This window comes from Cebus imitator, unplaced genomic scaffold, assembly GCF_001604975.1.
Source record: "Cebus imitator isolate Cc_AM_T3 unplaced genomic scaffold, Cebus_imitator-1.0 Scaffold62, whole genome shotgun sequence".
NCBI classification, from domain to species: Eukaryota; Metazoa; Chordata; class Mammalia; order Primates; family Cebidae; genus Cebus; species Cebus imitator.
This window is the reverse complement of record NW_016107377.1, coordinates 5,622,244-5,639,495: the sequence shown is the minus strand read 5'-3', so window position 1 is coordinate 5,639,495 and position 17,252 is coordinate 5,622,244. Positions and strand designations below refer to the sequence as shown.

Below are 17,252 nucleotides of genomic sequence, written 5' to 3'. Positions count from 1 at the left end.
TGTTGATCTTCGCAGGTACCTGTTCGCACTGCAGGTGAAGCAAGACCTGGCTCAAGGCAGGCTGACGTGTAATGACACCAGCGCAGCGCTCTTGATTTCACACATTGTGCAATGTAAGTTCTGTTGGTTTCCTTTGAAAATCATGTTGGAAATAACACAGTGATGTGATTACTGGGGAGAAACATCACATCCCCCAAAAAAGACAGTGTCCATGTCTTTTTTTGCTGTTCACATGAAGGCCTGTGGGTGGAAGAGAAAAACAATACTGATGTCATTTAATGTGCATATCCCCAAATATGAACCCCTGTATTTTCTGTTCAGGCATTTATTTTGCTTCAAGGATTAGTACACAATTGATACTTCAGTTGTCTCAAAGGATAAGCTCGGATCCGTGGTTGCCAGTTCCACTTGTTCTGTCTTGTTCTTGGATTTAAACTTTATCATTGAATATGGCGTGTTAGCCTTCATACGCTATTTCACTTCTCTCTAGAGTATTTGCTCTCCAGAGTTCAGTAAACCAAGACACATGAAGCTGGATTAGTGATGCTTGACCCTAGATATTTTAATTTGCCTTAATATAAATAAAGGATAAATTAGACTGTGCTCATCTCAAGGCCGCCTGGCACCCCATCTGGGTGTTTTTTTTTTTTCCCGCCTGACCAAGGCAGAGATTATTGAAATATGCACATTATGTTTCAGAAAGGTAATTGTGGGTATCACACTCAGTGTATAAGCACTACTATAGAGGAAAGTTGACCTAGCATATCACCTCCACATTTCCATTGTAGATGAAGCGGTCTCATACAGTCAGCCCCTCCCATCCTCATAAATGCCTAGTTAACAAGATTTACGAAGATTTATAGGAAGTGTCACTCTTAGTAGTCAAAAAATTGCTCTAGTCTATTACAGTAAGGTTTCAGTAGTTGATGCGCATCTTCTTGTTTTTTGAATATGAGCACTTAATAGATAGATGTTTTCTTACCAATTTGAAAAAATGACATGGGCAAGAAGAAACCAAAAAAAAATAGGTATCTTTATTAAGCCTGTGTGCCAGCACTGTATATATTATCTCATTTAATTCTCCTACAGCCCCCTGAGATCAAGTCTGTCGTTGTCCTTATTTTACAGGGGAGGGACCCTAAGCACAGAACACTGTGTGATTTTTGCCTTTCCTGCATTTGGTCTCCCCTCTTCATAAAATGATAGTGGAGAGGGAGGGGAGGCTTTGAGTCAGGCAGACTGGGTTTCACAATGTGTACATATATCAAATGGCGATATTGTTTACTATAAATGTATACCAAAAAAAAATTGTTTTTGTTTTTTTTTTTTTTTTGAGACGGAGTTTCACTCATGTTACTCAGGCTGGAGTGCAATGGCGCGATCTCGGCTCACCGCAACCTCCGCCTCCTGGGTTCAGGCAATTCTCCTGCCTCAGCCTCCTGAGTAGCTGGGATTACGGGCACACACCACCATGCCCAGCTAATGTTTTGTATTTTTAGTAGAGATGGGGTTTCACCATGTTGACCAGGATGGTCTCGATCTCTTGACCTCGTGATCCACCCGCCTCGGCCTCCCAAAGTGCTGGGATTACAGGCTTGAGCCACCGCGCCCGGCCAAAAAAATTGTTTTTTACGCAGAGTCTCTGTAACCCAGGTTAGAATGTAGTATCTTGATCACGGTTCACTGCAGCCTCAGCGTCCTGGGCTCAGGCAATCCTTCTGCCTCAGCCTTCTGAGTAGCTGAGACTATAGGTGCATGCCATCAGGCCTGGCTAATATTTTGTCATTTTATTTTATTTGTTTTTTTGAGATGGAGTTTCACTCTTGTTGCCCAGGCTGTAGTGCAATGGCCCAATCTCGGCTCTCCGCAACCTCTGCCTCCTGGGTTCAAGCAATTCTCCTGCCTCAGCCTCCGAGTAGCAGGTATTACAGGCATGTGCCACCACGCCCAGCTAATGTTTTGTATTTTTAGTAGAGATGGGGTTTCACCATGTTGACCAGGATGGTCTCGATCTCTTGACCTCGTGATCCACCCGCCTCGGCCTCCCAAAGTGCTGGGATTACAGGCTTGAGCCACCGCGCCCGGCCAAAAAAATTGTTTTTTACGCAGAGTCTCTGTAACCCAGGTTAGAATGTAGTATCTTGATCACGGTTCACTGCAGCCTCAGCGTCCTGGGCTCAGGCAATCCTTCTGCCTCAGCCTTCTGAGTAGCTGAGACTATAGGTGCATGCCATCAGGCCTGGCTAATATTTTGTCATTTTATTTTATTTGTTTTTTTGAGATGGAGTTTCACTCTTGTTGCCCAGGCTGTAGTGCAATGGCCCAATCTCGGCTCTCCGCAACCTCTGCCTCCTGGGTTCAAGCAATTCTCCTGCCTCAGCCTCCGAGTAGCAGGTATTACAGGCATGTGCCACCACGCCCAGCTAATTTTGTATTTTTAGTAGAAACTGGGTTTCTCCATGTTGGTCGGGCTGGTCTTGAACTCCTGACCTCAGATGATCCTCCTGCCTCAGCTTTCCAAAGTGCTGGGATTTCAGGTGTGAGCCACAGTGCCCAGCCTCTTTTATTTTTGAGGAGATGATGTCTCACTGTGTCGCCCAGGCCAGTCTCAAACTCCTGAGCTTCAGCAAGCTTCCCACCTCAGCCTCACAAAATGCTGAGATTATAGGCATGAGCCATCATGCCTAGGCAATCCATATATTTTTTATTTTGTCAGTTAAGAAAATAAATTTTAACAATGAAGATCTGTTAACAATAGTGAATTTCACTTGTGTATCCTAGAATGGAGATTTGCTAACTTCCAGAAAACCATTGTCTCAGTCCAATATACCATTCTTCCTCAGAAACCAGTGAGTGTCTCAAAGTCCCCCAAGAATCTTCCGTTCTCGAAAGGCAGTTAAATAGATGGATTCCAAAGTACTCCTGCTGTTGACATGGTAGTTGACATACAATCATGAGACATACAGTATTCTTAAAATCTTCTGATATTTGTAAGGCCCCATTTTGCATTTTTAAGCATCCCATTTACTCAGTCATGAAAGGAGGCATCTCATAGAATCTTCCGTGAACTGTGTCGTGATTTCAATTATTGGTAATTATTTGCGTCATTGGTAAGGTATAAGGGTCAAGTCACCTCCCTTTGGCTGAAACTATATTAACCCTAATAGAAAATTATCTCTGGTAGGTGACATCCATCTTGTGTGTCTTTCTGCACACAATCTGATGTCTTCTTATTTTCCTCCCTTCTTTTGCTTGAATGCATGGAGTCTTTAAGATAGTCTTTTCACTTGCTGCTCTGTCACTGGCCACGTATCTCCCCTGCAGTATTTTGGACTTTAATTTTCTCTAATTTATTGTGGATTGACTAAGAAGGACAAGCTGATGAGGAGAAGAATCAGCCACTAGCTGGCCCTGATGTAAAGGCTGCACTTGCGCAGTGCGGAGGCGAGGCAGGGCTGTGTTTGTGCGGGTCGTGTGGTCCCTACTCTGAGGGTTCCGTGTAGTAAGGCTGGTTGTCCACACCTGTCCCCTGGGGAAGTTGCATTCATTTATTGAAATCACAGGATTTTGGTTTATTGCTGTTTTTTTTACTGTTTTACTGAGTAGACTGCTAAGGAATGTAGTATATGCATAAGCTGATATGTCATTTTCAGCATAAACATTAAAAAAAAAAAACAGGAAGTCAGCTGGGCGCAGTGACTCATGTCTGTAATCCCAGCACATTGGGAGGCCCAGGCAGGAGAATGTCTTGAGGCCAAGAGTTTGAGACCAGCCTAGGCAACATAGTGAGACCTTGTCTCTACAGAACAAAATTAACTTGAGGCCAAGGGTTCAAGACCAGCCTGAGCAACATAGTGAGACCCTGTCTCTACCCAAAATAAAAAAAAAATAGCCAGGTGTGACGATGTGTGCCGGGAGTCCCAGACACTTGGGAATCTGAGGTGGGAGGATCGCTTGAGCCCAGGAGTCAAGGCCCCAGTGAGCCATGATCACTCCACTGTGCTCCAGCCTGGGTGACAGAGTGAGACCCTGTCTCAGAAAAATTAAAATAAACAGAAGTCAGATCTTGAATATGTGTCTGTTTTCAAAATTCCCAAAATATAAGGAGCAGCCTATTTCCATATTTCAAAAAGATGTGGAGAGCAAATGAATTTCATAGTCATGGAGGAGGGCAAGAAAAGGCAGACCACCCAAAAGAAAAGAGAACTAGGGGTCTCTACCCTGATGCCAAAGGAAAACCTGGACCGTTTGGCTCTCTTGATGTGGAATGCTGGGAAAGAGTGTGTTGTAAGATTCATGGGCATTAAGATGCCCACACATTGAGTTCACAAGACATTTAGGATTTAGGGAATTCCTCTATATACCGTCAAGCCTCATTATATCCAGATTTTGTCTTTGCAAATTCGCTCATTTATTTGTAACCCCTAAATCAACACTCATGCACTTTCACGGTCAATTGTGGACATGCCCAAGATCACAAAAAATTGGAGTCACCTGATGCGCATTCCCAGTGCGGGTCAAATGAGGCAAAGCTCTGCGTTCTGGTTTTAATTCCTCGTACTGATAACAAATACCCTTTTCACGGCGTATTTAGTGCCGCACTTTTCAGAGTTTTGTGCATGTTATTGGTGCCTTCACTGTTAAGACAGTCCCCAGGCGTGGCACTGAAGCGCTGTCTGTCTTGTGCCCCCGAGTGCGGCGCCATCTGCCTGATAGAGCAAATGCGTGTTAGGTAAGCGTCATTCAGGCGTGAGTTCAGCTGCTGTTGGCCATGAGCTCCATGCGAAGGACTTGACAATGCATATTTAAGATGGCTTTCAACGGAAACACACATAAGACATGGCCAGTTAACTAAAATGTTTCAAGACTACTGTAGGAACCTCACCCCATATTTCCCCTAGGAGGAATGATTCCGGAATGGCTAATTCAGTGTTTATGGCGGCTGTACAGATCATAACTGCCTGGAATAATGAGCATCCACTGCATTTCCTTGAGACCAGATAGAAGGAATCTCGGAAAAGCCAGGCCCTCCATCGTCAAGGCAACAGATGATGATGGCAGGCTGCCCAGGCGCACCCCCCATTCTGTGCCGTTTTCTGTGTTGGAGGGTGGCAGTTTTACTCTATTTAGGAGGGAGGAAGCCAGTCCAGAAAAGGCAGTTAGGGAAGTGTTGTGGGTCTTTCAGAGCATGAGGAAGCAAGTGAGGGAGGGGCTCTTCCAGCGCCCCAGCTGCCACCAGGTGAGTTGGCACGGCTTTGTGCAGGGCAGATATCCTCACTGGGTGTGATTTATGGCAACACCCAGGCCACCTCCTGCTTGATGACTGGAGCGCGTTGCCCTATGTGTGACACGCTGCTTCATGTGACAGGATGAAAGGTGAGTTTCATAGCAACAGTTCCCTTGCTTTTTATCAAAACAGCTGGGCTCTGGTCAGGAGGCTGCTTTTTATTAAGCTTGTTGCACAGTATATGCGATACAAAGAAAAAGGTGTGCCGTCTCAGAGGGATAACACTTGTGTGCCCTGAGCTAGTGTCGTTAAGGCGCAGGTCTGATTTTAAAGCTCTGTCCGTTAACTTTCCACGTTCCAGCACTATTGAGAGCTATCTTGAGATTACGTGAGAAAACGAGGTTACGTGTGAATCATATTTCTCATAGATAAAAACGTATAAGACTTTGCAGTCAGACCTGTTACTTCTGACAACAGGACTATGAAAAGTTTAATAAACTCTTAATTTTTTTAGGCATTAGATTATTTACCTTTCACTCACTGCCAGTCGTCTTTTCTCTATATGATAAAGCATTTGGGTTTTGCACTAGTTATTCTAACATATAAGAGTTTCACTTTGATTTTATAAAGTACTGAAGTTCCAGGGCTTGTTGAGAGGTCATATGGTTATCACCCACATGTGGAGAATTTACAGGAACCTCCCCAGGCAGATGGGGAGAAAAGAAAACCAGGAACAGGTATGGCTGAAGATGGATGATTCTGAGGCTTCTTTCCTTTTTTCTTTTCTTTCTTTTTTTTTTGGGGGGGACATGGAGTCTTGCCCTGTGGCCCAGGCTGGAGTCCAGTGGTGCGATCTCAGCTCATTGCAACCTCCACCTCTTGGGTTCAGGCTATTCTTCTGCCTCAGCCTGCCTAGTAGCTGGGATTACAGGCGCCTGCCACCATGCCCAGCTAAGTTTTATATTTTTGGTAGAGACGGGGTTTCGCCATGTTGCCCAGGTTGATCTTGAATTCCTCAAATGATCCACCCTCCCTGGACTCCCAAAGTGGTGAGATTATAGGCATGAGGCACCGCGCCTGACCTTGAGGCTTCTTTCTGACTGTTAGGGTTGAGGAGGAGTGGAAACTGTCTTCTTAACGTCACCACAGTTGATAAAAACATCCTCGTATCCCACCTCTGAGGTCTAGCCCTTCCAACGTCCCCCACCAGCGGCACTCGCCTTCTGTAGTCTGCCAGCTTCTGAGTGACTAGCTGGGGAATATTGACAAACTGGGAAGTCTACATCCTATGTGACCTATTTTTCTTCCTCTGTTTCTTTTTAGCTGAGATTGGAGATTTTGATGAAACCTTAGACAGAGAGCACTTAGCAAAAAATAAATACATACCTCAGCAGGACGCACTAGAGGACAAAATCGTGGAATTTCACCATAACCACATGTAAGTCTCACGCTTGGCTCCACGTGCCCTCTGAGCCAGTTCTCTCTGCCTCCCAACCTACACGGGTGCCCCTCCCCTCTACCCCCCACACCAACTACTGTGGAGAAAACTACAAACAGTGAGGAAAGAAGATCACAGAGGCTTACTGGGATGCGGTGACCCATCCTGGCTGCTCAGAAGCGCAGGTCACCCACAAAAGCCTGGAACTTTAGGATGCCCATGCTTTGGAACAAAAGAGGCAGTAAGCACAGAGGACCTTCCAGTTATCATCCTGATGGGAGGCTGGGAAATGATCTTGGTGAACTAGGGACAAGGTCAGAGTATCGTGAAAATCCAGAACCTTCATAGCCTCTGCATTTTTGTTTTTGTGTGCATTTGTAAAATGTTTTCAGAGGACTCGTGGTGCTTTTGGTTGTTGCTTTACAGAGCACTGGAGCCTGACAGCCATGTGAAAAATGTTGTCTTGAACTTTGTTTGCAGGTTTAGGTTATTGGGAGCAACTGAAAACTTGTTTTTAACACAGTGGTGTTTTGCTTTTATATGACCTTAAAGGAAACTCTTTGAGATTCAAAAAAAAAAAAAAAAAAAGGCCAAGTTTGGAGACATTTGGGGTTTTGCGTCCCATGAGCAATGGAGCTTTTGTCCTTGCTGGTAGACTTTGGGTGACAGTGAATGGGAGGTTGGGTGTCATTTGATCGAGTAGCCCCAGTGTTTGTGATGAAATGCCTTTTTATTTCCCAAGAGAAGCTTCTTAATCTCATATTAATAGAAACAGGGAATTCAAATCTCCTGGCCTTTCTCTTTAATTTTTGTTTTGTCAGTGGACAGACACCAGCAGAATCAGATTTCCAGCTCCTCGAGATTGCCCGTCGGCTGGAGATGTATGGAATCCGGTTGCACCCGGCCAAGGACAGGGAAGGCACAAAGATCAATCTGGCGGTTGCCAACACGGGAATTCTGGTGTTTCAGGTGAGAGCCTTGAGAGCCCAGCTCAGTTCCCTTGGTGATGGGGAGAAAGGAACTGGCCCTTCAGCTCCAATTCATATGCAGTGAGCCAAAGACCTCTGATAGTTATTTCTCATTGAGCAAAGAAAAACAATGCTCATCTTAGGCTTTCTGGTTCCCAGGCCCTCGGCTCCCAGATTCTGTTTCACTGACCTTTGTCCTGTTTGGGGAATCCATGTTGCAGATTTGTTTGGTTTTATTGACTTTGTAGCATCACAGAAACATGCAGCTGTCAGTGGACCTGCACACAGAACACAGCATAATGGAATTGAGATTTGGGTCCACTAATAAATACCTTTTTCACACTTACAGATGATATTTTGCTGTAATGTGGTCTTTTTTCTTCTTTTTTTTTTTAACTCAGTTTGGGTTAAGCCAGCTTATTTGGTTGGGACTTCAGATATTCTTAAAGATTGTGAGGCATGCTTTGAAGATACAACAATTTTATAAATTCATAAAAGCCACATCGTTCATCCTGGCTAACGTGGTAAAACCCTGTCTCTACTAAAAACACAAAAAATTAGCCAGGTGTGGTGGCATGTGCCTGTAATCCCAGCTACTCGGGAGGCTGAGGCAGGAGAATCATTTGAACCCAGGAGGCAAAGGTTGCAGTGAGGTGAGATGGCCTCACTGCACTCCAGCCTGGGCGCCGGAGTGAGACTCCATCTCAAAAAAAAAAAAAAAAAAAAAAAAAGCCACATTGTTGCGGTTTTGTAGCAAAACACATACTGCACTTGAATTCTTACTTGTATTCTACTTAAGGACATAGTGATTCTCTGCACTCTAAAATGTGTGTTCTCTTGATCACTCTGCTTTTGGACTGTTTCATTGATCAGTGCTTCTTAATAGGCTTATTGAAGTATTGTTTACATACAAGAAAATACACACATTTGAAGTGTGCAGTTTGATAGGTTTTCATTATATATATGTATATCCTGTAAAATTACCAATATAACCAAGATAATGAACATATTCACCACCCTCAAAAGGCTGTTCAGCACATTCCTTTTCAACACAAGCAGGTAAACTGCACTTAAGTTTCAAATGAAAATAGAGAAAGCACCTGCCTTTTTCATGAAATAGGATCAGATTTCACCCAGTTAGGAAGCTGTAGATATGTTCAGGACCTAAAACCCTTTTGTGAGCTCTTCCAAGTTTGTTTCTATTTACCCCTCATCTTTTATCAAAAACATTCCAGGGATTTTCTGTTCATGCATTGGAAGTTTATGGTAACATAATTATTATAGAATCACGTCCCAAGAAGAGTTAGATTGGGCTTCCTACCAGGCAGTAGGGAGTGACGTTGTGAGAGCAGTGTGGTATTCAAGGCAGGTTTTTTCTTAACAGTTTTTGGACCTGCATGTATAACCTCTGAGTATCTGATAAGAAAACAATTGGCCAGGCGCAGTGGCTCACGCCTGTAGTCCCAGCACTTTGGGAGGCTGAGGCAGGCAGATCACCTGAGGGCAGGAGTTTGAGACCACCCTGGCCAACATGGTGAGACCCCATCTCTACTAAAAATACAAAAATTAACGAGGCGTGGTGGTGGGCGCCTGTAATCCCAGCTGCTTGGGAGGCTGAAGCAGGAGAATCGCTTGAACCCAGGAAGCAGACGTTGCAGTGGGCCAAGATCACGTCACTACACTCCAGCCTGGGCGACAGAGCAAGACTCCGTCTCAAAAAAGAAATACAACAATAAAGCCAAGTGGAGTTTTCAGTACCGTCCTTAAATTTCAAATCACAACCCTGAACCATTTCTAAAAAGTATTGAGAAGGAAAAGAGGTGTCTCACAATTGAATTCATGTGCTTTGATTGTGTTTGACACAGTCCCTAAGTATGGGGAATACCTGGGTAATGCCGCCACGTGCAAAGCCTGTGTCTCGGAATCCATCTGCTTGCCGGTGCCCGATTGTTTCATTCTTGCCACGTTGAATGAATGGGCCTGGTGTTCCGGTGGGCTGCATAGGAATTCTGATTTCAGCCGAGGCTGGGCAGATGGGAGTTGGTGTCTGACAACTGCCCACTGTTTCTCCACCTGGCTGCCAAAGGTGATGAGGATGTGTGAGCCCCGCCCAGAGACTGCGCTGGTCTTGAAGATGCAGGGCAGGCCTGGCCTCTCATCGTTTTGCTGGTGCTGTTGGAAGGTTGATGGGCCCAGGAGCTAGACCAGGGTGGTTGAAGCAGGGAGTTGATTGTAAACCTGCTGAATGCACCATAGCTGCCAGTATAGCATGTGCTTGGAAGTCTCTTTCGGCCACATTAACTATGTGATTTGGGGCAAATTAAAATATATCCATGTTGCAGTTTCCATGTCTATAAAATGAAGCTAGTAAATCCATCTTGCTGGGTTTTATCATATAAGGGTTGTTAAGATACGGTGTATAAAGCCTTCGGGATGGTACTTGGCCCTTCGTTAAGTCCTGGCAGCTCATGACTGTAGTGGTTGTCATGGTTTTTATTTCTATTTATCTTTCTTTTCATTATTACCTTGGCTAGTTTCTTCTCTCCCTGGAGGCAGACTTAGTTTGAATGCCGATATCCTATAATCCGTGAGAAATGCTGCAGAAACAGGGATCATCTGATAGCCACAGATCCTGTGAATTCTCTGCAGAAGCCATCTCTCCTGAGCAGTCGCCTGCCAATCCTCTGCCGTTAGCTCCTGTAAGCAAAGCAGACCGACTTCCAGGCTGCTTGTTACGCATTTTCTGGCTTACTGCTACTGTCTTTGTTTTTAGGGTTTCACTAAGATCAATGCCTTCAACTGGGCCAAGGTGCGGAAGCTGAGCTTCAAGAGGAAGCGCTTTCTCATCAAGCTCCGGCCAGATGCCAACGTAAGTGGTCCCGGCAGGAGAGGGGACCTGCTGAGCCATCGGATGGCTTGGGTCCTGCAAGGGGTGGAGGTCTGTGCTTGGCAGGGCTTCCGCTGAACTTGTGATCAATGCTACCCAGGTGCTTTTGTCCACATGAAAACCAAGCATCTCTAGGACAGATGTATCCAAATGGGGATGGCCGGTAATGCTACGGCTGTCATCCTTGGTAAACAGAGAGCATAAAGGAACTGCATGAATGTATACCTGAGGAGAGGGTCATTTCCCTGCCCAGATCCAGGCAGCCCCTCCCGACAAGCAACCTGAGTTGATCCAGCCCCAGGCTACAGCTGCAGACCCCATTCAGGCTCCCACCCTACCCCAGGCATAGACTAAGTCCCCAAGCCCTGCCGGCGGCCCTAAGCCCCCAATAGAGCTCATTTTCATGGGCTGATTAGGTTCCCTTCCCCACTTACTTCCCACAAACTGCCTAACACTGTGGCCCATGCCAGGACTGGGGCGGGAAGGGAGGAACAGCAGCATCTTTGTCTGCTGGAAATGGTGACGGAGGAGGTGGGTGAGGTGTCCTGGGCATGTGTCCGCAGCCAGCACATACAGTTCTTTTTCCCCTGGGAAAGGAGATGGGAAGTGGCAATCTAGGCTTAGAGTCTAGCTGCAGCCTGGGCTCAGTAGGCTCTCATGGCCTGACCTGGGAAGCATAGCCCCATTTTAAATGGTTTTCCCTGGAAAAACTGACTGAAGCTCAAAAAGCTGCCTTATAAATGAAGAACTGCAGCATAGCTTCTTTGTAAGTTGGATCCACCCAAAACTGTGAGATCCCCCAAAATAGTTGGAACTGCTGGGAATGCTGACGGTAGTGATTTTTGTTTATATAGTATGGCCACTTCATTTGGAAGCATTCAGAATGGGGGTAGAAGATTTCCAGATCCCCTTTCCACAGTCAAAGGACGTGATTTTTTTCAGCCGAGAGTGACATTTTTGTGCTCCAGAAAAAAAAAAATGTTGATGTCCTGTGTAGTTTCCGGTTGCCTAGAGCTGTGGGCTCCTTTACAGAGAAACGTTGGAAGAATCGCTGTTGACACAACGTGTGAGGAAGAGGACGAACGTTGTGTTTCAGTTGTTTTAAGGAGGCAGAAAGGGAGTTTCAGTATTTGGGCATTGTTTTTCAAGGAAATGTAAGCCAAGTAAATATAATTTGTATGTGGATTCTGTCAAAAAATGGTGTCACTTCCACTGAAGCTGTGCGGCTGTTTCTGTCACTCGTCTAAGAGATTCTGTGGGGAGGAAAATGATGGAATAGGGACTGCATCGTATCCTTAAGAATAACTGTAGTTGACTGGGCATGGTGGCTCACATCTGTAATCCCAGCACTGTGGGAGGCTGAGGTGGGCAGATCACCTGAGATCAGGAGTTTGAGACCAGCCTGGCCAATGTGGTAAGACCCCGTTTCTACTAAAAATAAAAAATGAGCCGGGCCTGGTGGCATGTGCCTGTAGTCCCAGCTACTCCCGATGCTGAGGGAGGAGAATCGCTTGAACTTGGGAGGTGGAGGTTGCAGTGAGCCGAGATCGCACCACTGCACTCTAGCCTGGGTGACATAGCGAGACTCTGTCTCCAAAAAAAAACTATAGTTTACTAAATCTTTGCATTTATGGTCATCCTATCATAAAATACACAATGCAAACTTGTTTTAGTATGGAACGTTGCACTTTATCGGACAAATCTATCTTCTGCCGCTTTTCTCCTATTTCAATGGCATATCTGTGGGTAATGGGAAAAAAACAATGCTGTATTTGCCCTTTTTAGAGTGCGTACCAGGATACCTTGGAATTCCTGATGGCCAGTCGGGATTTCTGCAAGTCCTTCTGGAAAATCTGCGTGGAACATCATGCCTTCTTCAGGCTTTTTGAAGAGCCCAAACCAAAGCCCAAGCCTGTCCTCTTTAGCCGGGGGTCATCATTTCGATTCAGGTGAGGTCGCCTGCTCGCGCCTCCGTTTGCTGGGTGCACATTTTTCCTCCCGCCTCTCACAGCCGCTGTGACACACAGCAGGGAGGGGAGGTGAACTCTTGGCTTCTGGGAGCTATGGCTGAGCGGCGGGGGCAGGGGGGCTTGCATTGTAATCCCAGTGGGCTCTGTTTGAATAGCAGAGAGGCACTAGGCAAAGCCACTGTCATGATAAACTCCCAGCGGGAGTCGTTAGCTCAGAAAGGATTTCCTCTCTCTGTAGAAATATGGGTGTCTTGTTAACATTTGGTGTTGCTTCATTGAATATGTGGACTTGCACGTCATTGGTTAACTTTTTCATTTATTTTTCCACAAATTGTTGAGCATCTGCCATGCGTCAAGTACTGTTGTAGGCGCTGAGCCCAGTGACCCCTGCCTTCATGAAAGGTACGGGCTCTGATGGTTGCTTAGTAACCAAACACAGTTATCAAGTGGGCTTAATTGAACATTTTTTTCTGTATATTCAAGGAAAATATCAAGAGACTGAATGGACCCAAAAATACAGTCTGTTAGGATTGCTTTTAGCCCCGGCTAACTGACAAAACCTGCGTCTCTCCCAGCTAGGGGAGGAGGGGAAGGGAAGCCACTGAAGTGTCATTTGTGTGTTTCAGTGAGAATGCCTTGGTGTTTCTCCCCTTTCCTGTCCTGGTCTCTGTTTCAGTGGTCGGACTCAGAAGCAGGTTCTCGACTATGTTAAAGAAGGAGGACATAAGAAGGTGCAGTTTGAAAGGTAAGAGAAGCTTCGATGCTGCTTCCAGTCTGAGAAGCTCAGACTCACCAGTTAACAGCTTGTGGCTGCTAAATGTTTCTTCACACAGACCTCAGACCTGATGACTCTTGAGTTGTAAATGACAGTCTCACAGTCACCCTCAGCAAGTCCAGTGTTCGAGAGGAAGATTTTAGGGCCCAGGGGCACACCCTCAAGAGTGAGATGAGAAGACAATAGAGAGGACCAGGGGAGGCGGAGAGGACGTTAGTAACGGGAAGGAGAGAAGGGCTCAGGACATCACGGGGGATGAAGCATCTTAAAAACGAGCTCACTGCTGAGTCCTTCGACATTTCGGGATTTGTATTGAAAGTATGTCTATGAACTTTTTAATTAAATAAAGTAAATCTGGAACAGAAACAGGATTTTTTTTTTTTTTCCTCACACCAGGTCTTGCTCTGTCGCCCAGGCTAGAGTGCAGCGGTGTGATCACAGCCCACTGCAGCCTCAGCCTCTGGGACTCAGTCGATCCTCCCACTTCAGCCTCCCAAGTAGCTGGAACCACAGGCGCCCACCACCACTCCCAGCTAGTTTTTGGTAGAAATGGGGTCCCCCATATGGCAGGGCTGGTCTCGAACTCCTGGGCTTGAGCCATCTCCCCGCCTTGGCCTCCCAAAGTGCTGGGATTACAGGCAAGAGCCGCCATGCCCAGCCAGAAACAGGATTTATTAACAATATTGTTGTCGGTGTTGTTATCCAACACGTACAGCTCTTAGTGTGTGCCAGGCTGTTCCAAGCACTGGGCCTGTGTGACCTCATTGATTCACCCTAACTCTGTGAGGTCCGTGTTCTTTTATTCCCTTTATAAAGATGGAGGCACTGAGTCCCCAGTAGGCTAAATAAGTAGCCTGGGTCTCATAGCTGCTAAGCAGCTTCTGGCCAGCCAGCTCCCAAACCCAGGCCTCCAGGGCAGAGCAGCAGAACCCGAGCGGGGTGAAGGAGCCAAGGATGGGGCCTCAGGCACTAGTTAGTGCATGTAGGGTTTTTAAAAGTCTTTTCCTTTTTCATTTTTGTATGTTTAAAAATTAAAGTACAGAGAAGTCAGTAAACACCCAAATTCCTGCTATTTAGAATTAACAGCCAACAACAGTTGGGCACATTTGTTTCTGGGCTTGGTTTTTTCTTCTTCTTTGATTTGCAGCTCTCGCTACAGACATGGCCAAAATCCCCTGGAACCACCAGCTCTGGTCATTTCCCTTCTCCTCTCCCCAGAGGCAGCTGCCAAAGTTAGGCACCTTTCTGTATACATATTACTGCATCCCGAAAGAGTCCATAGAATTGCTCTGGAGGCCAGGCGTGATGGCACAGGCCTGTAATCCCAACATTTTGGGATGCGGAAGTGGGTGGATCACTTGAGCTCAGGAGTTTGAGACCAGCCTGGGTAACATGGCGAAACCTCGTCTCTACCAAAAAAAAAAAAAAATTAGCTGGATGTGGTGGCACACACCTGTGGTCCCAGCTATTTGGGAGGCTGAGGTGGGACAATTGCTTGAGCCTGGGAGGTTGAGGTTGCAGTGAGCCAAGATCGTGGGCCACAGAGCGAGATCCTATCTCAAAAACAAAAAAGAAAAGGAACTGCTCTGAGTGTGTGCTTCTCATTCATATGAGTACTCTTGTACTGTATATAATTCTGCATCTTGCTTTTTAATACTGCCTGTTTTTTGAGATCTAAGGGCCATCCAGCAGTATGAAGATACTGCACAGTATTTCTGATTCCCTGTTGGGAAACTTCCAGGTTATTTCAGAGTTGCGTTTTGATTTTGCTGAAATAAACCTGCTTCTGTGGCCATCCTTGCATCTTCCTTCTACTGCAATTCTGTGGTGGTTTCCCATGCCCTTTGTCCAAAAATGTCATGTTCAGGAGGTTTTCTTGCAGGCACATCTGGAGATGAATCTCATAATTTCCTTGGGCAATCAATGGTTAGTATTTGAAGACCATGTAAGAAGTAGCCCAGTTCTCTCTCCGATTCAGAATGTGGATCTCCAGAGCTTTTCTGTGCTAGCCTGTAGTATTTTGAAGAAGAGCTGGATGTGCCTGGGAATATAATCATATTTATACAGTTGCACGCATTTCAGGACCTGAAAATGTCAGTGCCTGATTGATAGGGAAAGGAGGAATAGGCAGACCTAGAAGGAAAGAGATGAAAGACGTGTGTCAAGATGCTGGTAAAGTCCGTTTCTTCTACTGTTGAGCCCAGGCCTTTGCCTCTGAACTTACCACTTTGATAAAGTGAGCTGACGCATGTTAATTGCCTCTATTATAAAACTGATCTAGAAAATAATTACCTAAGGTACATGAATTGATTTCATATTGTCAGACCATAGCTTGCATTCAGAGCATGGGAGGGCCCAGCCAAGTCCTCCCTCCTCTGTGACTTTACGCTGAACTAGAAAGGTTCTGCTTCGTTACTAAATGCTTCTTCACCAGCTGCACTATGAGAACTACAACAAGGGCTTCTGAGAACTTCTCTAAGATTTAAATTACCCTTGAACCATACAAGTGCTATCAAAGGATGACCCTGTATCTGTTTCCAAGTAGCATTTGAAAAAGCGGCTCTGGGTACTATCATTATTGAGGAAGGCACTAATGCTTCCAACAAAAGGACCTTTGTTTCATTTAAAACCAAGAAAAAAGAAACAAAGGAAAACCTCACCTAACCTTAACGATCTTGTGTGATTTTTCCCAGGAAGCACAGCAAGATTCATTCCATCCGGAGCCTTGCTTCACAGCCTACAGAGCTGAATTCAGAAGCACCGGACCAGGTCAGTGATGGCGCTGTCCTGTGATATCGCTGCTTTTCCCTACACTTCCTCCAAGGAGCCCTGGGCTTCACAGTGGGCTTCGTGGTTCTCTGTCCCTTCTGTTGGGGTTTTTAGCAGATGAGAATCTGATTATGGGCCTGAGCTTTGACCAGACACAGCGGGCTCAGAGGCCCTGGTATGTGTTGCGTTTTCCGCTGCCTTCTGGTCTCCCATGCTGCGCTCTAAGCGGCTGAGAACTCAGTTCAGTGGTGGAGCCATCCCTGCGGTGGGTAGAGCTCAGACTGGCTCTCCAGCTAAAGGGGTCCACTTGGGAAGAGATGGGGGTCCACTTGGGAAGAGATGGGGACTGCTTTGTAACCAGTAGGTGTAACTCCTGTCTGGTGCCAAGGCCAGAGCCTTTGCTGGCACAGAACTGGCCAGAGAGTTCCCAGAGCTTTTATTACCAGGCAGTGACCACAATTGGCAGTAAGAAATATTATCACTTGTTCTGAGGGTGGCAAAAGCTCATTTTCCCTGGAGTTGACCTCTGGGTAAGTTTTCAGGGCTTTCTCCAAAAGATAAAAAAGAAACTTAGGGAAAAAGATGAAGGAGGTTTCATCATGTGAATCCAGAAAAATCTGCTTTCCCCATCAGGCTGCCCTGAGAAGTATAAGCACACACGTCCCTTGTAGTTTTTCTGATGACTGTGTCAGCTTGCCTTCAGGGGTCCCTGATGTGCCTGCCCACCCTTCCCTGGAGACCCCCTGTGGGCTGGAAGGACCGTCTTGTTCCATAGAAGCTTTACAAGCTTAACATGAGCGGGCGTGGTGGCTGACACCTGTAATCCCAGCACTTTGAGAGGCCAAGGTGGGAGGATCACCTGACCCGAGAAGTTTAAGACCCGCCTGGGCAATGTAGAGAGACCCCTGTCTCTAAAAAAATTTTAAAAATTAACCAGGTTTGGTGGCACATGCCTGTGGTCCCAGCTGCTTAGCAGGCTGAGGTAGGAGGATCACTTGATACCGAGAGTTCAAGACCAGCCTGGATAACACAGGGAGATGCCATCTCTACAGAACATTTTTAAAACATTAGCTGGGCATGGTGATGCAGAACTGTGGTCCCAGCTATGTGGGAAGATCGCTTGAGCCTAGGAGGTCCAGGCTGCTGTGAGCTGTGATGATGCCATTGAATTGTAGCCTAGATGACAGAGTAAGACACTGTCTCTCCCTCCAAAAAAAG

At 46.0% G+C, this 17,252-nt stretch overlaps 1 protein-coding gene across 6 annotated transcripts in view; it reads left to right on the top strand.

Moving 5' to 3' along the window:
• Positions 1–17,252, top strand: part of FARP1 (FERM, ARH/RhoGEF and pleckstrin domain protein 1) — a 330,763-nt gene that overhangs the window by 254,521 nt on the left and 58,990 nt on the right. For all 6 annotated transcript variants that reach the window (XR_005200535.1, XM_037739083.1, XM_037739086.1 and 3 more), the window contains exons 6-12: positions 16–113; positions 6,551–6,665; positions 7,487–7,634; positions 10,407–10,502; positions 12,306–12,469; positions 13,167–13,235; positions 15,959–16,034. Coding sequence is in view for 5 of the 6 variants with exons in the window: in XM_037739083.1 (XP_037595011.1) it covers positions 16–113; positions 6,551–6,665; positions 7,487–7,634; positions 10,407–10,502; positions 12,306–12,469; positions 13,167–13,235; positions 15,959–16,034 (766 nt within the window). In the remaining variant the exon portion in view is untranslated. The remainder of the gene's footprint in view (positions 1–15; positions 114–6,550; positions 6,666–7,486; positions 7,635–10,406; positions 10,503–12,305; positions 12,470–13,166; positions 13,236–15,958; positions 16,035–17,252) is intronic.